The sequence below is a fragment of the Orycteropus afer genome, unplaced genomic scaffold (genome assembly GCF_000298275.1).
Source record: "Orycteropus afer afer isolate SDZICR_OR568_19922 unplaced genomic scaffold, OryAfe1.0 scaffold00005, whole genome shotgun sequence".
NCBI classification, from domain to species: Eukaryota; Metazoa; Chordata; class Mammalia; order Tubulidentata; family Orycteropodidae; genus Orycteropus; species Orycteropus afer.
In genome coordinates this window covers 24588545-24614176 of record NW_006921592.1, presented here as the reverse complement: position 1 = coordinate 24614176, position 25632 = coordinate 24588545, and the positions used below count along the sequence as shown (strand labels likewise).

Genomic DNA, 25632 nt, shown 5'->3' with positions numbered 1-25632 from the left:
ATTTATTAAATTTTTACTGGGATTTGGGTAAAAGTTTACAGAGCAAATTCACTTTCCATACAGCAGCTCACATACACATTGGCTCATGACACTGACTACAATTTCCCACAATGCAATAGCTCCCTCCCACTTCCTCCTCACAGGTGCCTCTTCCCTGTGTCCTTCCCTCCATGCACTCCTGCCCCCCGAGCTGTCTCCCTGTGCAAACACAGCCCTTCTATTCTCCCATGATTGTTCTCTCCAAGGAGTGTATCTACCTCAGGTAAATGTTCAGCTCATATGCCTGTCTTTTGTTTGGCTGGAAGGCACAGGAGTGGGCTCAATTCCAGACCCAAAGGGCAACTAGGAGCCATAGTCTCAGTGGTTCCACCCCAACATGCTCTATCAGACCAGCAAACCTGGTCCTTTTTTTTTTTTTTTTTTAATGATTTTGAGTTTTGTTCCACATTGTTTTCCCACTCTATCAAAGATCTCCTACAAAGATCCCCTCCGAGTAGTTGACAGTGGTATCCAGAAACCATCTAGTTCTTTTGGTCTCATAGTTGTATAGGCTTAAGATTGCACGGTGTACTAGTTGCTTGGACTAATTGTTTCCATGGGTCTTTGGTTTTCTTCATTCTTCTTTGCTCTGGATTGTTGCATCTAGATGGCCGCTTGCAAACTTTTAACATCCTAGTTGCTACTTGCTAAAGTAGGAAGTGGAACAATGTTTTTGTGTAGTACTTTATGCCAATTGAGCTTGATGTCCCCTGTGACTATGGTCCCGAGCCTACAGGTCTAATTACTCGCTCGCTCTGGGTAGTTGGCTATGGCCAAGAGGTGACTGCAACCTTGCCCCTTGGCAGTTCCACTATTTACCTGGAAATTCTTACAGAACATACTAATACACTTGTAGAAACATTGTCTGCCAACCCTATACATGGTCATGGGCACACTCCCTCCTGCACAGACATACCTAATAGTTCAGTCTGTCCACCCATCTATCCACCCGTATATCAATGTTTGCCTTCACTGGCAATGTGGTACTGTATGTGCAAAAGGGTTTATCTTTGTTGTCTGTACCTCCCATGCACCTCTCTATGTCTTCCTCTTTCTCAATGCCACCGTGTTGATCACTCACATTTGGTACATTGCCCTTCCTTTCACCCAAATCAATACTTGTCTCTAACTTCTAGCAGTGTTCCCTCCTCTCCCCTCCCACCCCTGGTAGCCAACACAAAAAATTTCCTTCCATATATAAAACTACCCTTGACTTTTTAATTTTATTGTGGTAAAATATATTTAAAATTATTTTCATTTTAATCATTTTCACAGTGGCATTAAATTACATTTACCATGTTGTGCAACCACCTTGTATGGGGTTTTAAAAATCTGTATTTTCTATTTAAAAGGTCTAGAAGGAAAGAGCAACAGGAGGTGACTAAGAGTCAGGTGGAGTAGAAGACAGCAGGGTGCAGGCGGGTATGGGAGAAAGGAAAATTGAGAAGACAGTACCTTACCTTCAGAATTTTTCTTTTTTTTTTAATTTAGAATCAAATGGTTGAGAACAGAAGGGGAGAGAGAAGGTGAACACTAGAGGGCACTGCAGGGTCAAGGGTTATTTTACGGATCAGGAAACATAGCCCTTGCTCAGATGATGATGAGATAAAATATTCAGAGACTCTGTGCTGTCTGATAAGGTAGCTGCCACTCACCGCACTAGGCTACTTAGCACTTGAGATGTGGCTGGTCAGGTTAAGACAAGCTGTAAGTATAAAAGGCACATCAGATTTTGAAAATAAGTACAAAACAAAAGGTCCCTAGGTGGCACTATCAGTTTGCATGTGACTGCTAACCTAAGGTTGGTAATTCAAATTCACTTGCAAATAACCCTGAAAGTCAGCAATAGCTGGTAGAGGGAGCTGTCCATGGATTCACATAAAAATAAATAAAAAGCCTGCTGGCAATGTTTCTGTAAAGATTACAGCTAAGAAAACCCTACGCTAACACATGGTGTCTCCATGAGGCAGAATCGACTCAATGGCAACTAATAACAACAGTACAAAACAAAGAATGTAAAATATCCCATTAATGATTTTACAATACTGACTACCAGTTGGAAGGAGCTCTGGTGGCATAGTGCCTAAGGCATCTGACTGCTAAGCAGAAGGCTGGTGGTTCAAACCCACCAGCCACTTCTCGGAAGAAAGGTTGGACAATCTACTTCCCTAGTGATACTACCTCAGAAACCCAAGGAGGTGTCGCTATGAGTCAGATCCGACTCAACAGCAGTGTGTTTGCTTTTTATAATCAGTTGGAATGATATTTTGGATATATTGTGCTAAATCAAGTATATTATTGAAATTAATTCCATCTGTTTCTTGTTCCTAATGAGGCTATCAAGAAATTTAAAATTATATATGTGGCATGTATTTCTATTGGATAGCACTAGGTCGATATCCTCAGTGTGTGAATGATCATTTCACTGCCCTACTTAAAACCTTCAGTGGCTTCCCATTGCTTGTAACACAGAGACCCAAATCTTCACCTTAGCCATGAAAGCCCTGCCCCACTTACTCCTCCAATCTCATCTTGTGAGACTTTCCATGCTGTGCTCCAACAAATTTCAATTCCAATTCCTGGAACGTGCTTGCTTCCTCTGAGGCCTGGCCACTGTGTGTTCTTCACACTCTCTTTGCCCACCTAATGACTCCTCAACCTTCAAACTTCAGGTTAAACAGTACTACTGTGGGGACTGCTCCCTGATTCCCTCGTAAGCCCCCTCAGTACCTGGTCCTTTCCCTTTACCACATGCATCCCATTTAGTAATAATGTAGTTACTGTTATGGCTCTTTGGTCAATGTCCCTCTCCCATTAAGATTCTAAATGCCCATGCCTGTCTTGTTCCCCACTGTATTCCCTGCACTTAGCCCAGTGCCTGGTACCCTATATGTAGAAAGAATAAATGCATGATGAACAAATGCATGATTATGGGAGTGAGGGTTCATGAGGCAGACTGCCCAGTGCTTGTGGGAACATCCATCTTAAACAGGAAAAGTACTTACACTGAGTTGGGAAGTGCAAGACATGAGATAAGAATGAGGGAGCAAAATTATATACTTAAGGGATTTCTTGAGAATGAGGGATAGGTGGTTGCAAACAACCATGAATGTCAACAAGAGCTGGTAGAGGGAGATGTCCATGGATTCACAGAAGGTCACTGGGTAGCTTTGGGGACCCATGGAGCCTGGGGAATCACACAATTTAGTGGCCCCAACCCGTACTGCTTTGTTTGGCAGGAGCCAGCTGGTGTTGTCAAGGTTATCCTCATTAGCTTGTTTATTTTTGTTTTTTAATAGACTTTTTTTTTAGAGAAGTTTCAGGTTTATAGAAAAACTGTGCATAAAGTAAGCAGTTCTCATATATCTCTTCCCCCATGCACACTCTTTCTCTTATAATTAACAGCTTACATTCCTGTGGTACACTTGTTACAACTGATGAATCAATACTGATGCATTACTAATAACTAAAGTCCAGAGTTGACATCAGAATTTACGCTTTTGTGCTATGTGATCCTATGAGTTTTGACAAATGCATAATGTCGTGTATCCACCATTACAGTATTATACAGAAGAGTCTCACTGCCCAAAAAATGCCCTGTGCTCCACTTCGTCTCCCTCCCCCTTCCCCTCTTCCCTGGCAACCACTGATCTTTTCACAATCTCCATAATTTTGCCTTTTCTAGTTTACTTTTTATGAGGTAAGATCCATGACCAAAAAAACCCACAAAATTTTCTCATAAAAATGAATATAAATTCTCCATGATGAAGTAACTGCATCCTGTGCCAAGGACTCTGGGCAAGATTTAATAATAAAACATCTGGCCTATCAGGTCTTTGAATGGTATTGTATGTGCAGTTTGTGATGGGTGAGGAGGTGCCCTAAAAAGGGGAGCAATACCATGTAGAATTTTGATAGTAAGTAGGCCTACAGGGAAAGCACAGCTCTGTATCTACACTGCAGAGAGCAAACTTGTTACTTTGGAGGGAATGATATCAAAAAAACATTAGTGCGGCCAGCAAGGCACTTTCCAGCAAGGCACTTCCTAGATCAGGGACTAGTAAATATTTTCTGTAAAACAACAGATACCAAGTATTTTAGGTTCTGTGGGTTACATGGTCTCTGTCACAACAACTCAAGAAAGTATCCATAGACAATATGTAAACGAATGGGTGTGGCTGTGTTCCAATAAAACTTTATTTACAAAAACATGAAGCAGGCTAGATTTGGCCTCTAGGGTATAGTTTGCCAATCCCTATATCAATCTCTAAGAAATGAGGATGTACCTCCAGCCACAGGGCCTTGATTTTCCTAAGGTTGGCCACCATCTTTTAAAACACCAAGTGATCTATCTCCTTAGAAAAACACTTCACGTCAGCAAAGCTCTAATCTTTGAGTTTCAGGAACTTCTTGTTCTCCTACATGGGCGTCTGGAGAATGAAGAGTCTGCCCACGGTTGAGCCAGAAACAACTCAAATTATATTATTAACTGCAGCAATAAAACTGTAACCATATCTTATTAGTCGGAATTTTTTCCTTCTTTGGTATTTCATGGAATGTGAATCAAAGAGTTTCTTCTGCAGGGAGGTGTAGAATGGGGAGTAGGGGGCAGGAGATAAGGGGAACTGAAGAAAATTGCATTTAAAAGTATTTTACAGGCTCAGTAGCAAAGCTGGACATGTCAATCATGAGAGAACAGCTCTTGTTCCAAATAGCGGCAGGGCCCCTGGCTTTGCAGGTAAATATGGACACTGTGCCCCAACACAAGGAGCTCTGGTGGTGCAGTGGTTAAAGCATTCAGCTGCTAACCAAAAGATCGGTGGTTCAAACCCACCAGCCACTTCATGGGAGAAAGATGAGGCAGTCTGCTTCAGTATATACTTACAGCTTTGGAAACCCTAGGGGGTAGTTCTACTCTGTCCTAAAGCATTGCCAGCAGTTGGAATTGACTCCATGGCAGTGGGTGGGAGTCACTAAAGCATACAGGAGCTCCCAGTGCCCTGGAGTCAAATGGGAGCGTTTAGGAAAAGAAAACATACACATTTAATAAAAAATGCAAAGGCACTGTTGTGTAACATGGAAAACTAACAGGTCATTGGGAAACTGCAGGGTTTCCTGATAGAGTGGGGCCTGAAGAACTGAGAAGAGGATGAAACATTAACTAGATATTAAACTAGGATTGTGTGGGCAAATGTTTATGTAACTGCAGTGGGGGAGTTAAAGCTTAATAGCAGCCTGTCTGTTTTAGAATGCAGTTGCCAAGCAATACCTTTCCCCTCTTGCCCTTGAGGAATGAGAAATTTTGGAGAGCTTTCTCGTGATGAAAGTACTCAGACCATACTCACGGAGGTGAGGGCTTCAACGTTGGCACCAGTCAGACAGAGGTACCGGACCACATCCAGAATCCCATTGTTGGCTGCAAGATGTAGAGGGGTTCGCCCATACTAGGGAGAGAAAAGAAATACAAAAGAGAGTTGTTTTCATGCTTTTTCCTGATCATTTATGGAGTAGATCTCACTGACGGAGGATTATGTAAGGTGCCTGGGATTCACCAGAAAAAAAAAAAAAAAAAAGAAACGTGGTCTCCCTTCTCCAGAAACTTGCCATCCACTGAAGGAGACAAGCCAAACAGAATGTTTTCAAGTATTTTTCATAGCTAAAAGGGTACCACCTTTCAAAGCAAACTTCAAAGGATAGAAGAGTGGGAGGTTTATCACAAGGTAATAAATTAAATTTTCTGCTTTGCTGGCAGAAAGGAGGTGGGGGTCAGGGCTTGAGGGTCCCACATGTCTGATAAAATCTACACTGTGGGTCAGATTTAGACATAGCAAGGGAAGAAGGAATGCAAGCACAGCTACTGAAGATACTCTGTGCAGTAACCAGTTGCTGTAGACTTCAACATGGTGACCCTGTGTGTCTTAGAGTAGATCGGCACTCTACAGGGTTTTCACTGGCTCATTTTTCAGAACTGATCTCCAGGCCTTTCTTCCAAGGCACCTCTGGGTGGACTTGAACCACCGGCCTTTCAGTTAAAAGTTGACTACACTGATTATTCTTATTGCCCAAGGACTCTGAAGACCCTTGAATGAGGAAAAATTTCAAAGCCATGCCCCTATTCCTGGGCAAAGCCGTATTAGATCATGCCATTGACACAGAAAGATATGTCTTCATCCATCAGAAATTGTGCTCCATAGCTTGAAATTTCAGAGTGAATTCCAGCCCAAAGTATCTGTGTGGTTTACATAGTTTAAACTTGTGGTTTACAGGCTGCATACGGCCCTCAGGTCTATTTCCTTAAATTTTTTTTTTAATATGTCCTGAAAATTTTACATGTCTAGAGATTTCACATGCACAAATCCAGACTTACTTCCCTTGAGCCATGCTTAGTCAGGAGTCTCTTGTTTGGGCAGGTGGATGTGTGTTCCCCAATTCACCACAATTCCCACACAGCCTGTTGTCTTCATTTATATTATGTGCATGAGACTTGTAGATGTCTGGATTTGTGACTATAAGATGAAGATGTACAAATAAGGTTGATGAATTGAACCCACCCAGCAGCTCCTTGGGAGAAAGACCCAGCAATTTGCTTTTATAAAGACTACAGTCTAGAAAACCCTATGAGCAGTTCCACTGTCACATGGGTCATGAGTTGAAATCGACTTGACACCACTTAACAACAACAACATACTATAGTTTTATAAAAGGGAAGAAGGACAATAAAGTGTGATGAAGAAAAGGGACCCCCCCCTTTTGAACTATAATGGAAACTTACACTACAAAACATCTGCCAGCACAACTTCTTCCACATTTATAACTCAGTAACATTGATAACATTTTTCAGGTTGTACCAGCATTATCACTGTCTTCAACCAAAACATTCCCCACCATCCAGTCACCCAAACAAAAATTCTCCCTTTTCCCCTCTCTCTCACCGTTGCTAACCATTGATAATATTTGGTTTCTATATGTTTGCTTATTTCATGTAAGTGAAGTCTACAGCATTTGTCTTTTTGCTTCTGATTTATTTTGATTAGCATAATATTTTCAAGGTTAGTCCATGCTGTGATCTACATCAAAACTTCATTTTTCTTTATGGCTACATAATATTCCACTGCAGGTACACTGTATACCATATTTTGTTTAGCCATGCATCTGTTGATGGACATTTCAGTTGTTTCCACCTTTTGGCTACTGTGAAAAGTGCTGCGACAAACAGTGGTTTCTGTTTGAGTTTCTGCCGTCGCTTCCTCTGCTATATACCTAGGAATGGGGATGCTTGGTCATATCATAGTCCTGTGTTCAACTTTTTGAGGGACTACCAATCTGTTTTCCACAATGGCTGCACCATTTTACATTCCAATCAGCACTGGATGAAGGTTTCAGTTTCTCAACAACCTTTTACAACACGTGTTACTTTTTATAATTTTTTTGATCACTGCCAGTCTAGTGATGGTGAGACGGTTATCTCGTTGTGGCTTTGATTTGCATCTCCTAATGGTTGGTGAAAGAATCTTGGTGGCACAATAGTTAAGTGCTCAGCTTTTAATTGAATGGTCAGTAGTTCAAATCCACCTGCCACTCCATGGGAGAAAAGACCTTGCAATCTGCTCCCATAAAGATTACAGACAAGAAAACCCTACTGGGCAGTTCTATTCTACCCTATAGGGTCACTATGAGTCAGTGTTGACTGGATGGTACACCACAACAACAATGCCTAATGATGTTGACTATCTTTTTGTGTGTTTATTGGCCATTTGAATATCCTCTTTGGTGAACTTTCATAAGGTTTCTCATAAGGTAACTAAATTAAGTTTCCTACTGTGCTGGCAGAAGGGAGATGTGAGTCAGAGTTTGAGGGGTCTACATGTCTGGAAAGTCTTATGCTCATTTTTTAAATTGGGTTGTTTGCCTTTTTGTTTTTTCAGAAATTATATTTTATTTAGAGAAATTAAAGGATGGAAAATCCAAAACCCACTACCGTTGAGTCGATTCCAACTTATAGTGACTCTATAGGACCGAGTGGAACTGCCCCATAGGGTTTCCAAGACTGTAAGTCTTTACAGAAGCAGACTCCACTGGAACAGCTGGAGGATTTGAATCTCTGACCTTTTGATTAGCAGCCAAGTGCTTAACCCACTGCACCACCAGGGAACCTTTAAAAGAACACAAGATTTCTTAATTTACATTTTTAAAGTCTCCCAATTTTTGCAAGAAAAAAAACCTCAAACTCCTTAGCATTATATTCAGGGACTTTCAACACCCAGACCCAAAGTTTCCTTCCAGATTCATTTTCTCCTCATTCAAGTCCTCCTCAAATACCTGTAACACAGCCCCTATGCGTCAGGCACATGGAGTATCTACACAGTTCCCAAACATATACATTTCCCTCAAATGGAATATTCTTTCCTGCCTTCCTCATTTGGAGATCCTGGTGGTGCAAATGGTAACATGGTCAGCTGCTAATGGAAAGGCTGCAGCTTCAAGACCACCCAGAGCTTCTCAGAAGAAAGGCCTAGAGATCTAGTTCTGAAAAGTCAGAGCACAGTTGCACTCTGACACACCTGAGGTCACCATGGGTTGGCATTATCTGAATGGCAACTGGTTTTTTGCTTATAATAAATGGGTTCTGGATAATGGATCTGAATTTTGTTGAAGACTCCAAGATTTTGAAACTGTGGAACTAATAGAATTCAATTCAGCTGAGCTCAAGCCAATGAAAAAAGCATCTATTCAAGGCTCTTTATGCCCTGCTATTGTATTGCCTATGAGAAAAATACAAGCTTTGCCAGGGTGGCTTTATGTCAGCATTTATGAACTACTGTGACCATGTGCGGTATCAAAGTGTATAGAGATTTTCCACTAACTAAATCAGCTGTGTTAAAGTATGGAAGTCTGGGAATATCCTGCTGGGTTTTTAAAACAGCATATTTAGCAAGTACACCTTATGCTTTTAGGCATGGGGTGAAGCCAGGGAGAACATCCATTCCCTTGTTAACATTACTGCAAAGTATCAGGAACATATTAGAGCTGAGAGTTAATTCCAGAAGCTGAGCACACAGTAGGCCAGCTGTCCATACAATGGCCAGCTCTAAGACATTCAAATGAGCTCCAGGATGGTCCTGGAAGCTGATTTTTATTCATTTATAGAATCCTAGAAGGAAAGGCAAGACTTTGATGCTGTTTAATATTACATTTGCCTTTCCCTAAAGCCATTTACATAACTGCTTTGGCAAGATTAGAATGGGATAAGCTAAGAACGCACCCAGCATCTAATAGCCAAGGCTTTGGATAGTGCCTTTTCACAATTCTAGAACACAAAGCTTACCAATTTCAATTTTCATTAGAATTAATCTCATAATGTGCAAGAGGAGTAATTTTTTCTGTAAAAGTATAATTTACCAACTGCTTCAGATATTAATTCTTTTACATCAAAGAAATCACAATAAAATTATGCTGGCAGCAAGTGTGCTATTTATAAATAAAGACTACCCACAATTCAGAAAAAAAAACTACTTGAACTTTGTTTTCAACAGAATCCTAACAGAGTGGTCTTTGCTGTTCAGAGTTACAGGGCTAAAACCACATGAATATCCAACTGTTCAATTTTATTTGTTAATGCATATCTAAATGGTATTGAGAGAAAAGGAAAGGAGTTAGTCAGCTTCTAGAAGTCAGCATATGGGAATTTTTATGAACTTGGAAGTATGTAATTCTTTATTTTCATTCCTTTATTATTCACTAGGAGTCCTGGATAGTGTAGACAGTATTAATGTGCTTGCCAAAGGGTTAGAGGTTCGAGTAAAACTAGAGGTATCTTGGAAGAAAGGCCTGGATATTTACTGCTGAGGAATCAGTTCCTGGAAATGCTGTGGAGGCCAGGTCTACTTGGAAACACTTGGGGTCACTGTCTCCTAGTATTGTTAGACTTTGTCTGTATTCACAAGGAGGATGAGAAGCAGGATCAGCCCCCAAACTGATTCCGACATACTTCCATTCTCCAACTTTTTCACCATTTCTGACATCAGCCATCCTCCCAGTGACACTTTCTACTTCTCTGCTGGATTTGATAATCATTGCAAGTGCCACACAGAACTCACCATACTCCGGATTGTGTGGTTTACAGGGAAGTAACAGGTTACAACTCAAGATCAGGATCAACTTGTAAGCGGCAGGATGCAACTCAGGAGACAAGATACAGCTCTTCACTCAGGACAGCTTTTGACCAAGACAGCTCTCAGCTTCTTCCCAGCTGTGCCCAAGGCAAGTGGCCCTTCTCTTGGCTTCTCTTGGCTGACTGCCACAAGCCTTTTCTTGGCCATGCCCACTGCCAGGTCTTCTTTAAGCCTCAGGCAAGTGTTACAGCTCGAGTTCCACTGACAAGTACCAAGAGGCATCCCACTCTACCAAAATGCCTCCTGCCCAAGGGCTCTCAGCTCTCTCTGACACTGTGTGTCAGCAAGCTTACTGCAGCCACCTTACACCAGTCTACTGGTTCCCATCTCTCACACTGTGCCACCATTTCTCTGCCACTAATTCTGCTGCTGCTCATACTGCCACACTGTCTTGTGCTATCTTCATTTTTACAGCTCTCTCTTTCTTGTCTCCTGGGTCAAGGAGGTTCTCAGTGCAGAGATCCCAAGTCCAAAAGATACACTCTACTCTAGGCTCTTCTTTTTGGTAGTGAGGTTCCCCTCAACCTCTGTGCAATTGGCCTTTATGTAACCCTACTTCCTGTCAATTTCAAATCATGGTCCTCTCACCAGAACACAGATTGACCAAGCCCATCTTAGGCCAGAGTCACTTGGTAGCCATGGTAATCCATCAATTCCCACAAGGTTACTTAAACCTACTGGGTAGTTTTACATACCCTATTTGCATATCAGACTGACCAATTTCTCCAAGTTGTGTAAAATAGACTAATCATAGGGCAGGCTGCAGCCTAACAAATTATTTTTCGCAGAATTATAACCCAGGGTTAGAAGAATTATAAACCTAGGGATATAAAGACCATATCTAAGAGAAACTCACTGCTTTGTAGTCACCACGAGTCAGTCAACTCAACGGCAACTGGTTTGGCTCACCATTCACTAAATGATAGTATACCCTTAATCTTATCAAATATACTTAGCACAAAAAGGATGTCATGATTTTATAACCAAAAAACTTTCAGTGCGAAAACGTAAAAAAAGAAATCTGGCCTTAGGAATCACAATCAAATCATAATATCATTATGTATTTTCCTGAAGACTTAGTGTTCCAGAAAGATAAAACATTCAACTTGTACAAGTTCCCCGATTACTCTATAGGAATATACACACAAACATATGCACAAAGACACATACACATATTAAGTGTCCATAGTGGTAAATTGATTAATTTTACCACCAGGCCAAGCAGGAAATGCTGGCTAATGTAATAATTTTCTGTTTCTCTAGGAAATGATTTAAAAGTCTTATGTGCAATATGATTTAGAATGGCCAAATTAAAAAAAATAAAACCCACCACCATAGAGTTGATTCCAACTTTTAGTGACCTTATAGGACAGAGTAGAACTGCCCATAGGGTTTCCAAGGCTGTAAATCTTTATAGAAGGAAGCAGACTGTCTCATCTTTCTTGCACAGAGCAGTTGGTGAGTTTGAACTGCTGACCTTTTGGCTACCAGCTAAATGCTTTAACCACTAGACCACCAGAGCTCCTAGAGTTCCTTAAAATGGCAGAACCTATAAAATCACGTGTGCATGTGAGTGATACTTTACACAATGAAGAGATTCAAACAGAAACTTGGCCCTAAACTTAGAAGCAGATAGGCAGACAAACACTGATAGGACCTGCAGGGATCTTCTCCGTGGTTACCTTATTTGAGATGTCCAAATTGCAACTTGCTTCACAGAGAGCCACCACAATGGGTAGGTTGCCATCTTTGCAGGCCACATGGAGGGGGGTGTTGCCATGTCTATCTTGGAAATCCACAAAACATCCTTGGCCAAGCAGAGTCTTGATAACCTCCATCTGACACCTTCGTACAGCAAGATGAAGAGCAATATGCCCATCCTGAAACAAACACCAGGGACCATGACTGCTTTTCCATTAGTCACAGAGACCTAGATAGTGTATTAATGTGTTTGCCGAAGGGTTAAAGGTTTGAGCAAACCTAGAGGCATCTTGGAAGAAAGGCCTGGCTATCTCCTGCTGAGGAATCAGTCACTGAAAACCCTGTGGAGCCTAGGTCTACTCTCAAACACTTGGGGTCTTGCCTCCATTCTTGCCTTCATTGGACTGGGACTAGTTGGCAATGGCATGAGTACTGCAAAGTCTAAAAAACTGAAACCAAACTCCCTGTCATAGAGTTGGATGTGACCCATAGAGACCCCACCTTGGGTTTCTGAGGCAGCATCACTGAGGAAGCAGATTGCCCAATTTTCCTTTCGAGGAGTGGGTGGTTGGTCTGAACCACCAGCCTTCTGGTTATCAGTCAATTGCCTTAGGCACTGCACCACCAGAGCTCCTAAAGGAGGATTAAAATCACATTCCACTCTGAATAATCACAGACTGAGCTGACTGTAGAGGTCAGTGGTGGTTCAATGGTAGGATTCTCGCCTCTCATGTGTAGACCTGAGTTTGACTCCTGGTCAATCCATCTCATGTATCACCCATCTGTCAGTGGCGGTTTGCATGAAGCTGTGATGCTGAACAGGTTTCAGTGGAGCTTCTAGACCAAGATGGCCTAGGAAGAAAGGCCTGGAGGTCTACCTTCAAAAATCAGTCAGTGACAACCCAATGGATCACAATGGTCCTAGGTGCAGGACTGGGCAGTGTTTCGTCCCATTGTGCATAGTACCATCATGAGTCAGGAACTGACTTGACAGCAGCCACCAACAAGAAGAAGACGACCAACAAGCATATTATTTTTAGATTTGGGCAGCACAAGTGGCTAGAAAGAACCTATACTTCTTTCTGTCTCTGAATGTATATGGCTAAGGTCACTTTTTGGTACTCTAATGCCCTAGTTTTACTGACTTTGAAAAACACTTTTAAAATCATTTGCTCAGCAATATTTGCTAACTCCCTAATAAAAAAGACTATTATTTTATTTAGGAGCTCTGGTAGCATAGTGCCTAAGGCACTTGACTGCTAACCAGAAGGCTGGCAGTTTAAATCCACCAGCCACTCCTCAGAAGGAAGGTTGGGCAATCAACTCCTATAGTGGGACCCTTCCAAAGAAGGGTCTCTATGAGTTGGGGCTGACTCGATGGCACATAACAACAACAATAACAACAATTATTTTATTTTGCACCAGCAGAAACTGAGAAGGCAAGTGTGAAATAATTTGCTCAAGGGTTACCATAAATAAGAGAAATAAATACAACAAGCTTAACCTTTGTATCCCACAACAGCTCAGCCTAGAAATTTATTCCACTTATTTTAGAGTCCCTGGTGAACAGAATGTTGACTTTTAGGAGAGAATTTTTAAACATTTCTATTATTCTGTATCAGACTTGTCAACCTCAGTAATATTGACAATTGGGGACATAGAATTCTTTGTTGTGCATTGTAGGATATTTCACAGCATCCCTGGCCTCTGCCCACTAGATGCCAGCTGCAACCCCCATTCCCAGTTGTGACAACCAAAAATGCCTGCAGACATTGTCACTTGTCCCCTGGAGGCAAAATCACCCCCAGTTGAGAATCGTTACCTTTACTAAGAAAATGTTACACAGATGATAATTACTAAATTAACTACAATATCCAAATCTCCCTATACAGCACAATATCACAGCTTCATTTTAAGTATAAGTTTGCAATAAAAACAGATTATGCTGAATTTGCTTAATTGAAAAAGGAACACATGGTCTAGAATTGAGATTGTTAGGCAAATAACAGTAGTTCATTATCTTTCTACAAAATAGCAGGTGATGGCAGTAAATTAACCACCTATTTCTTTGCTTATCTAAAAATTAATAGAGTGTTGCCACTTTTAGTCCTAAATGAGGATTCCTTTGGGTTTAGTGATTATCACAGTACCTTTTTCACAGCGAAAAAAGCAAAAAATAAAATAGAGCCCCAAATCACTGGACTAATTCATAAATTTTTTCACATGCCACAAATGAACACTGATTATTAAACAGAATCTCGGAAAGCTCACAGAGAGACTCTTTAGAACAAAGAAGAGAAGAGAACTACAAATTGCTGCATTCAAGTGTGCTATTTTAGGTAAACTAATTGAGGAGTCTTGCGGTCCCTCCATCCCCCCCAGATCACTTCTGGGTAAGTGGGACACATCACCCATAGAGCACCTTGTCAGAGGCATCAAGGTCGGCACCATATTCAGCCAGACACTCCACAATATCGTGGTAGCCCCGAGCTGAAGCTGTGAGGAGGGGTGTCTCTCCTTCACGATTCTTAATATTCACATTACAGCCTGCTTCACAGAGGGCTTTGGCCACAGAGTAATAGCCATGCCAGGCAGCACAGTGCAGGGGGGTTTCTTCCTCCTGGCAGAGGAGACAAGAGCACAGAGATGGAGAAACACATTAATGTGAAACCGAGGCATGGTGAGAGTAGCAGCCAACATCTACAGCAAAACAAACATCAAGGCTACGGACTGAAAGAGCTCATTAGCTACTGGCGCTAAATATTAACCTGAAATAACTAACACGGGCATGAGGCACCACAGTTGTGAGGCAGATATGACTTCATTAGTTTCCTTTCGTCAACACTTGATGCATGTTGATGAATTTGGCCTTCTCAGCACAGAGCTGGCAAATGACTTTCAGGAGCCCACTGGGTGGCTCAGCTCTTCTGAACAACAGAGATACAATGTAGGCAAATTTATAGCATCTTTCTTATAAAAGTGCCTTTGTTTACTTTATCTGAAGCTATTAGTAGGAGGGTAAAGCACTTCTTTGAATAAGAATTCTTCTAATAATGTAGATAAAGATGAGTCATATAGAGGTATTCTTAGTTCAGTAAGGAAGTAATGAAGACAGAGCCAATCAAGGGAAGAGCTGGCCGTGAGGTCTATAAAGTATGTAAGGCTTATATTTTCATGATCAACATCATTAGACAAGTGTATTGGTCAAGGAGAGGCTGTTAAAATGTAGTGGTTGTAAGCATGGATTGTGAAACGAGAGTGTGTGGATTCAAGCTCCAACACTAAGAAGCTAAACAAGTGTGGGAAATTTGGTTAACCTTTGTCTGCTTCAGTTTTCCTCATATAGAATGAGGAAGATAATAATAGCAACCCACCTCATAGGGTTGTCCAGAGGAGGAAATGAATGATACATATTAAGTGCTTAGAACTATTCCTGGCATTAGCACTTAAAGTAAATTAGACAGTGGTTCTCTCTGAGTCCCTACCTTCTGTAATCTAAAACAGAAAATCTAATTTGGATAAAACATCAGTGGACTGCCCATCATTTGGCTGCCTCTACATTCATGCAGAAAGCTGAAGGAAGTGAGGACATCAGCTACCATAACCCACCTTGTCCTGGAAATTGGGATTGGAGCCAAAACTGCACAGTAACTGAACCACATCGGCATGGCCGTAACGAGCTGCCACATGAAGAGCCGTCTCTCCAGACTGCAAAAGAAACAAAGCTGACATTTCAGAGCCTTCCCTGTAAGCAGGCTGAGGTGATGGGCTGGAGGCCCACTCATGAACAAGGCTGGCTCCACATCCTTCCATATGGTCACACCAGCTCTCCTCAGGCTGGAAGCCCCAGGTTTGGTGACTGGGCCACAGGCCTGAGGGTAGGGTACCCACCACAGGGCTGGTGTTAATCCCACACACCGTTCTGTGTTTGTGTTAAAGCACCATAAACAGGCTTAGATTACCCAATGAATAAGGTAAACACAGGCTTACATGTGCTTACTTACTAATCTGCAGTGAATAATTTCACATTTTTGTCACAACATCATAGTTTCTGCTTTCAGGTATTGCTGGCATCTCTCCCCCACCCCCACAGCACCTGCCTACAGAATCAAAGCCTCTTGTCAAATTTACAATCCTGGACATGGACAGAACACCTAGTAAGCAAGGTAAGCTTGTGCTTACTGGCTACTCCATCCCTGCCCACATGTGTGCACAACCACATGACGATGTCTTCCCTCTTCTGTGATGGTTGGTCTAAAACTTCTTTATATGCTGATGTTTCTAGCTATGTGATCTTATTAAAACACCAAATTCCCTTTTCAATACTAGTGTCATTGCTCAGCAGGTTTTTAAATGGATAATTTTATTTATTAACAATTTCTCATTTCACTGTCTGACTATGCATTCTCAGCAATGTAAAAACAAACAAACAAACAAACAAACAAACAAAACATTGCCAGTAGCCCATACAATGGCTTGCTATGAATTAGCAACAGGTAAACCTTTTATCTGCCCCAAAATTGCCAGGTTACATACTTTAAAAATAAATAAATAAAGCAAGATATTTTATTGTCATTTGCTAGAAAGCTACCGTAATAAATGTATGTCTTTGATGTGAATGTCATCCCTCAGATATAGCACTTTGGGGCAGTGCACAACCCATACACCTATATGTGGCAGCCCTGATTGTACATGACTAATTAATCTATAAGTACTGGAAGCAGAGATGAGGGGTACAGAAAAATAAATAATATGTAAATATGATATGAAAGTAAGGAATCTTGCTAAATCAATAATTTTTTAAATTCTTTGCCCCAAAACCTTACATTACATCAATGTGCATTGTCATATTAATCCTTCTGATGCCAGTAATGGTAAGGTTGGCATCGTTAGCTACCTCAAAGACTTAAGAACTTCAAAGAGAAAAAGAATGCTAAAGAGATTAGTTTAAAAGCGCATGGAGAGTCAATAGAGAATCAGGAGCCAAGTCATGTTATGTTTGTCTTCCTACTAGAACTTTGAGTTTTTACCTTAGATGGAAATTTTACTGCCTCACAATTTCTCCAATTTACACAATAATTTACTGCTTACATATTATAGCAATTAGCTGGCAGATTTTGTCTAAACTTAGATTTTAATATTCAGGCCACCAACAAAAAGAAATTTCCAACTTAAATCCTCTGCAAGAAGATTTTGGTCCTGAATACTTTTAGAGGGTCCTTATGCATAAGGCATGCTAACCCTCAAATACACCCTTTTATTACTTCTATTGTCTCTCCCAAGAAAAGATGTAGCCTTACCTTGTCTTTAACATCCAATGGGCATTTGTTCTCATTGAGAAATTTCAAAGTATCTACGTGGCCATGCCGAGAGGCCCAGTAGATGGCATTGGATCCTCCCTGTACAAAAACCAACACAGGGTCACATTTCAAGAGGGCTGATGGACTTGACTGCAAGTATCACTCAGACTCATTACTGTTTCCCTTCCCAATTGTTTGCCTTTGGCAAAACCCAAAGGAACAACTTTCAGGAGGAATAAATCCTCATTTCCATATTTTAGTTTTGATCAATGTATCATGTTTATATAACATGTTAACATTAGGGGAAACTGGGTGAATATATGGGAATTCTCTACAACTTTTTTTAAAAATAAATCTATAATTATTTCCAAATAAAAAATTAAAATAAACCAAAACTCTCATTTCAACTACTGGTTAGAATTCTTTACATTGTACAGCTCTGTTCAGAATCTTTGGGAGTTGATGACATACCCATGTAATGACATCACTGTAATGATGATCAGCTGCTAGTCAATCCTGTCTACATTCTAACATAAGTTATATTTCAGAATGTATCATCTTCTCACTGTTGCCTTAATAAGCATGTAGGCAAATACATTTCTAATGAAATTAATTAGATAATGAAAACTTTTCCAAATATGACATCTAACACTATTGAGCAGATGAGATCACTTAGAAGTGATATCTGCTATAGTGTCCAAAGAAATGTTGATATTAAGCAACAGAGCCAAGAGGAAGATACATGTTTGCCTTTTTCTTTCTAACATGATATGTTAGGTTGTACCCAACTATTTAAGCACTTTATCTTCCTTTGTAGGAAACAGAAATGAATTAGTAGATACATGTGTTTTTTTTGAGGAGGGGTTACTTTTCCTTTTACCCCTATGATTAAGAGATCTTTGGAAATTTGTAAAAACTTAATTAATTTGTAATAAAACAGAATTCTGACCTTATCCTGGACATTGATCCTTGAGCCTCTTTTAATAAGCAACTGTAGCATTTGAATATTCCCACAGCCAGCAGCAATAAGTAATGGAGGTGTCCCATGCTAAACAGGTGAGAAGGAAAAAATAAAATTTTATATATATATATACATATATACATATGTGTGTGTGTGTGTGTGTATATATATATATATATATATATATATATATATATATTTATTTATATATTTATATTTATATTTATTTATTTATTTCATTTTTGGTTGGAAAGGAAAAGCCCAAAGTACGAAGAATACAATGGTTCTTTGTCTTTCAGGTTCATTACTAAAGGTGATGTTTTCATTTGTAGGATGAATGTATTTCAAGTTTCATGAGTTTAATGGGTGAGGTGTGTTATGGACTGAATTGTGTCCCCCCAAATACATGTTAAAATTCTAATTCCTGGACCTGTAAATTTGACCTGTTGGTAAACAGGGGTTTTCTTTCATTGTATTAATGAGGTCATACCGGAACAGGGTGAGTCCTAACTTAGTCACTCAGGCGTTCTAAAAAGAACAGAATAGATGCACACGGGAGAAAGGCACCACTTGAAGACAGACCCACGGACAGGTGTGTCTAAAGGCAGGAGTGCCGAGGACTGTTGGCTACTAGAAGTAGAAATAGACAAGGAAGGCCCACCACACCCTAAATTTGGACTTCCAGCCTCCTGAACTGTGAGAAAATAAATTCTCGTTCTTTAAGGCCACCCACTGTGGTATATTTTTGTTATGGCAGCGCTAGGTAACTAAGACAAAGGATGATATGTGCACATAGAAAGGCCTTGTATGAAGCAAGACCCCGAACGTAAAAGATCTCATTTCTAACGAAATCTCTCTCTAAACTGAAGTGATTTCCCCCCCCCCCCCACGGTGTAGATTTCCAATTGGAAGGAACAAGGAAGAAGCAGATGAGTCTTTCCACCCTGGACTTTGAGGTATCCAGTCACCCTCCACCTTCCACCCACTCTGGCAGAACAGCATCTGACCTTGTTAGGTTGGTTAACATCATAGTTGGACAAAGAGCCCAGAAGGTGCTGCAGGCCTGGGACATTGTCATCATTGATGGCGTGGATGATGGCTTTCATCACAAAGGAGTCTTCCTCATCCTTGAGGGGGACAGTGATGAGGGAAAGAGTTAGATTGCTGGCCCTGATCCCCTTATCCACAGAAGAGAAGGCAGTGCTCATTTGTTAAAAAGAACATTCAAAGGATAGTAAGCCATTCAATTAAAAATCTACATGGTCATGAAGAGAAATGGGAGGTTACTTTGTGCCTCTTCCATGTTGGAAGCCAATGCCCTCCACTGTTTACTTGTATCTTAATGTCACCTGAGGTATAACCCAGATAACAAACAGCTTTCAAGAATCAGATGAGAACAAGAATGATGACAAACTACCCTTTGTGTTTATCTTAAGAATCTGTCAAAATATCACACCAGACACCTCTGTGGAAATTTCAGGTGTTACACAGAGATGCTTTGGATTCTCTTTCTGAATAAAAAAAAAAGAAAAACCATAGATCCAAGGAAATGCTATCTTTGAATAAGATATTCTTAACCTGCAATTTTCCAATTACAGAATTGTCACTTTTTAGTCACTTGAGTTTCTTCCTTCTCTAGGTATAGAATAACATGAAAGCTGGTCACAATTATTTTAAAATTTTGGCCCTAAAAGGAGAGGAAAGCATAAAAAAGGTCCAGAAAAAGGAAAATGGATGCATTTCTAAATATATAGAGAAAATAACCAGAGAATGTTCGAATAGAAGTGAATTAAATTTTACATAATAAATGTTATAATATTTCTAAAACATGGCACATTAAAGCAAAAGAGTAAGTTTAAAAAAATACCAAGTACATTTTGTGGATTTATAAATACAGAATTATAACCTTTAGTTCTATTAGTATACTAATTAATATACTTGTTATATATTATTGAAATTACAAATCTTGAAGCATATCTCTACAAAGGCTGGACATGTGCTTGTGGGGGCAGAAAGGAGAAAGCAGTTCTCTGAACTCTGTTTTCTCTTCTCTAGAGATCTGAACCCAAACAAGCTTTGTGAGGGTTTTAGTAAGATTTTCATAGAACACATGTTTAAGAATACCACTGTTTTTGCTTTTCTACCATAATCCAAGTTGATGGCAATGAGACATCTACAGGAACATTGAAGTCAAGAGAAATGGGAAGAAAGGAAGGAACAAAGTGACTGCTCTAACACATCCTTGTGATGAGCATCATTTTGAGACTATCACAGAATCTGAGATCTAGAGGCAATCTCTTCCTATACAACCTTGGGTTCCTCTCAGACGCTGCATGATTTCATTGCAACACAGGTATTTTCACCCAATTGATTATACAGGAAGAATGCAACTCATAGTCTTAAAGTCATTCACATTATTATTGTCAGCAGTAGTAGGAACTTATTATTTAGATTAATAGTTTTTATCTTTTCCCTGGTTCCACTGCCACTCTCAAACAATTCCTGAATTAAGCCTTCCTCTTCTCCTTCTCTTCCTCTCTTGCTTATCCCTCACTTGTTGATCTGCTTTGAAAAATCAAGCACAGAAAACCCTATGGAGCACAGTTCACACATGGGGTCATCATGAGTCAGAGTCAATTCAAGGGATTGGTTTTTCTTATCTGTTTCTTTCATCTCTCTTTACTCTACAAGGCTAGACCTGGAGCCTCAATAAAGCTACCAGCTTCAGGAAAAAGAGAAAAAGTAAAGCTGGTGTCGGCTGATATGTGATGTCTGCATTTGGAGTCCCTGGATTCCATTCAGGAAAAATTGACGATCCAGTTACGGGAGCGGGTAGTTCCCATAGAACTGCCCTTTCTGTCTTCTCTGGAGTCCCCTTTGACTACAGAGTTAACAAAGCCCTATTGTTTGACTGTCAGGGGAAAGTCTTGTTGAATTCAGATGTGTCCAGTCATATCTGAAGGGTTAATCTGCGATTAGGTTTCAGTTTGGATTGGGGGAGAAAACATAACTTTATTCTCAAGAGCCTTCAGCTGTCAATATGATGTAAGTTGGTTTGGTCTTCTGGTCTACCTCAAGATATACCAACAAATAGCACTACATTTTCCCAGATTTTCTGGGGCTGTGTGGAGGAAGGAGCAATCTGCCCCTCTTCTACTACTGTGATAAAAGACTCTCCTACTTCAATGGCAATATGAAGGCTCCAATTTTAGTTTGTGCAAATTGGAATAAACTCTCTGTCCTCATCTAGTGGCTAGTCTCTCTTTCACCAAATATGTGTGTGAGGCAGTAAGGGTGGGGGCGACAAACAAAGAGAAGACAGGAATAATGGTGTGCATCAAGTCACCATTTCCTAGCACTCCACCCCCCCAACCCCCACCTGCCCCACCTCGAGAGGAGTAAGAACAGGTCTGACGTTTTCAGGTCTGCAGGTTTTCCACGTTGTTGAACAAACAGAATAACTTAAACATTCTAAATACGAAGTGTTGAAAAGGAACCTCACCAAGGCAAACAGGTTTGCTTACCAGAGTATCATCGCTTCTGGCAACACTCATGTTACTTCTGGACAAGAACGACCTGGATAATCTTTGGCACAGTGATATCAAGCGGACTGATTGCTTTAAAAACAAAACAATGGGAAGAAAAAAGGCAGGGGGAAGGGAAGAGAGAGAACTTATATAACAATCTTCCAATCAGTACAAATGACAGTCTTTGGGATTTTGCTCATCGCTCACAGCGTACATTCTTCAGCACAGGCAATCCCACAGATAGGCTGGACCATATTTGTTTAAAGAATAACTCTAAAGTCCTTATCAATCAAGAAAGACAATGGAATAGAAAAAGTTTCTCCTGCATTTCATTATTAAACTATAGAACTGGATACCCCACATCCCTCCTCTCCTATAACATTGTTGTCTACTATTTGGGACATGTGATATTACACTAGACAAGCCCTTTACAGATGCTCTTCTCATGGCAGGCAGGGGCTTTGCCTTGTACACTTTGTGCCTATGAAGATCTAACAGTACATGGGTAATGGCAGATAATTTGACCATCAAACTTCACACAGCTGGTGGAAACCAACAGGTAGGGGATCCTTAGAGTATAGAACAAGTACCTCTGCATTTCTATTCAAAGGCAGAAGCAACATGTAAAGCCTCTGTGTGTGTGTGTGTGTGTGTGTGTACTGTGCCTTTTAAGCTTTATTCTAAGAGTTCCTTTGGGGCTAAAAGTTAAGTTTTAAGTCAATCTAGTACCCGCAGCCTCCTCATCTCCATCATGGTACCCCTAAATTTGATGAGTATGAAAATGAGCTGTATTTCTGGTCCGTCGCTAGGGAGACACCTGCTTCCTTCAGATATGATGTGGCCCTGGGCACAGAAAACCATGCTACAGCCTTAATAACCCTGAATGGTGATTTGCTTCAGGGATGGCTGGCATGCACACAGCTCCCACAGAGGCGTGTCAGTTGAGGAAATCCAAAGAGCCACATGCAAATGCTCCCCACCCCACCCAGCTCTCTACCTCAACCAAACCACTCATAGATAAAGGTTGGATTTAGAGAACCTTTTCCGCAGGTTCTGGTATAAATGTAATTCCAGACTGCTCACCACAAAGAACAAATTTATTTAAAATCTGAATCATTGTACTTTAAAAAGCTTTTGCTATAATTTTATTGTGCTGAATTCAAATTTTGCATTGGAATTGCTTATATTTAACACACACACACACACACACATACACAGCAAAATTACATTTGAAAATAGGAGGTAATAGGACAGAAATATTGTTTTTGCTTATCTTGGAAAATAAGATAGTGGTACAGAAGACTACAGAAGGAATTAAACAAAAAAACAACCAGATGGATGAACTTCTTCCACATTGCCAACATCAAAAAACATGGACCTCGAACAGACAAAGTTCCACAGAAGAAACACAATTTGTTAATTCCTCCTTATCAACTAAGGAGCTCTGGTGGTATAGAGGGTAAGGAATTTGGCTGCTAACCAGAAGGCCAATAGTTCAAACCCACCAGCTGCTCCATAGGAGGAAGATAAGACAATCTACTCCCTTAAAGATTTACAGCCTTAGAAACCAGTGGAGTCGCTATGAGTTGGAATCAACTTGATGGCAGTGGGCTTTTTTTGTTTGTTTGTTTATCAAATAATCTTACTTTCCATTTCTTTCGGGCTGCGAACTTCTTGAATTTCTCCATGTTTACTGCTGATGCTTTTCTACTAAGTGCCTGCTGTGTGTCTTTAGGCTAAAACGAAAGTTCGAGGAAAAAAAAATTAGAACTCTCAAATTATGGTGATGGGTTATATGACAAGGTTTTTTTTTTTTTTTTACATTATGATTTGGGTGAAAGTTTACAGAGGAAATTCACTTTCCACACATCCACACGGAAGTTCACATACACTTTGTCTCATGACTTGACTACAATTTCCCACATTGCAACAGCTCCCATCCCACTTCCTCCTCATAGGTGCTTCTTCCCTGTGCCCTGCCCTCCCATGCACTCCCACCCCTCAAACTGTCTCCCTGTGCAAACACGGCCCTTTTATTCTCCCATGATTCATCTCTTCAAGGAATGTATCTACCTAATGTAAATGTTCAGCTCATGTGCCTTTTTTTGTTTGGCTGGAAGCTACAGGAGTGAGTTCAATTCCAGACCTGAAGGACAGCCAGGAGCCATAGTCTCAGGGGTTCCATCAGGCTCTATCAGACCAGCAAACCTGGTCCTTTTTTTTTTTTCCTAAATGATTTTGAGGAGCTTTGGTACCATAGTGCCTAAGGCAGTTGACTGCTCACCAGAAGGCTGGTGGTTCAAACCCACCGGCCACTCCTCGGAAGGAAGATGGGGCAATCTACTTCTATAGTGATACTGCCTCGGAAACCCAAGGAGGGGTCGCTATGAGTCGAGTCCGACTCCACGGCACATAACAACAACAACAACAAATGATTTTGAGTTTTGTTCCACATTGTTCTCCCAGTCTATCCAGGATCTCCTACAGAGATCCCCCTTTGAGTGGTTGACAGTGGTAGCCAGGCACCATCTAGTTCTTCTGATCTCATAGTCATATAGGCTGAGGATCGCATGGTGTACCAGTCGCTTGAACTAATTGTTTTCATGAATTTTTGGTTTCCTTCATTCTTCTTCGCTCTGGACGAGGAGAGACCCATCATTGCATCTAGATGGTCATTTGCAAGCCTTTAAGATCCCAGTTTCTACTCACCAAAGTAGGATCTGGAATGAAGGTTTTGTGTAGTATGTTATGCCAGTTGAGTTTGATGTCCCCTGTGACTATGGTCTCGAGCCACAGGTTCAACTACGCGATCCTTCTGGGTAGCTGGCTGTGACCAAGAAGTGACTACAACCTTGTCCCTCGTCAGCTCTACTATATACCTGGGAATTCTTACAGAACATACAAATACACTTGTATGACCATTGTCTGCCAACCCTATACATGGTCTTGGGTATGCTCCCTGCTGCAAAGACATACCTAATAGTTCAGCCTGTCTACCCTTCTATCTAACCATATATCAATATTTGCCTTCACTGACAATACAGTACTGTATGTGCAAAAAGGTTCATCTTTGTTGGTTATATGACAACTTTTGAAAACCTCTCAATATTCAATATGTTGACACATATTTACCTCACTCACATAATAACACAAGGTGGGATATTATGTAAGACCTAAGTGCCTTGTCTCAGAAGGATAACTGTTATGGCTGAAGGTTTGAAAGTCATAAAGACCAGATATTGGAGAGAAGTGAAAAGCTGAACTTGCAGCCAACCTGAATGACAACTTTCAACACTGATAGTTTGAGAATGGTAAGATTTACAATGAGACCATGTTATAAAGTATTTTAACTTAAATATAATCAGTAGACCTAGAAGACACCTCAGAGGTCAATAAATTTGGCCTATCCTATAGCACTGTTGTTAGCTGCCATCAAATCAGCCAACATAGCAATACCATGCACAGTGAAACTAAACATCTGGTTTTACATCACCCCTGTGATTGGTTATAGATCACACCATTGTGAGTCATAAGGTTTTCACTGGCTGATTTTTGGAAGTAGATCACCAGGACTTTCTGTGATAGTTGGACCTGTGTGTCAACTTGGTTGGACCCCAGTTCTGTGTGGTTGTTCCCATGATGGGATCAGATAACTGTGTTCTGAGTGGCCAGTCTGCCCAAGGGGAGTTTCCCTAGGGGTGTGGCCTGCTTCCAAGACATCCAGGGACATCCTGGAAGAGCCGCATTCCTTGAGGGGTTGGAACCCTGGTGTGCGGACTACAGACTTCCGTGAGTGAGCGGCCCACCACTCGGCCTGGAGATCTCGGATTCGTCTTTTGTTGGAGTCAACAACCAGTGTACTGCATGCCAGCTTGAATCTCTCAGCCCCCTGTGCTTACGGAAGCCAAGGCGGCCGCAAGCCCCATCTCCTC

General features: G+C 40.8%; 1 protein-coding gene across 1 annotated transcript in view; it reads right to left on the bottom strand.

Moving 5' to 3' along the window:
* The window catches only part of DAPK1 (death associated protein kinase 1), a 100320-nt gene that overhangs the window by 69574 nt on the left and 5114 nt on the right, over nucleotides 1-25632 (bottom strand). Inside the window, exons 7-15 of the mRNA XM_007939089.2 lie at nucleotides 23347-23436; nucleotides 21698-21790; nucleotides 19181-19300; nucleotides 18162-18260; nucleotides 17213-17311; nucleotides 15522-15620; nucleotides 14335-14532; nucleotides 11894-12091; nucleotides 5385-5483 (exon numbers count right to left, since the gene is read on the bottom strand). Coding sequence (XP_007937280.2) covers nucleotides 5385-5483; nucleotides 11894-12091; nucleotides 14335-14532; nucleotides 15522-15620; nucleotides 17213-17311; nucleotides 18162-18260; nucleotides 19181-19300; nucleotides 21698-21790; nucleotides 23347-23436 — 1095 coding nt within the window. The remainder of the gene's footprint in view (nucleotides 1-5384; nucleotides 5484-11893; nucleotides 12092-14334; nucleotides 14533-15521; nucleotides 15621-17212; nucleotides 17312-18161; nucleotides 18261-19180; nucleotides 19301-21697; nucleotides 21791-23346; nucleotides 23437-25632) is intronic.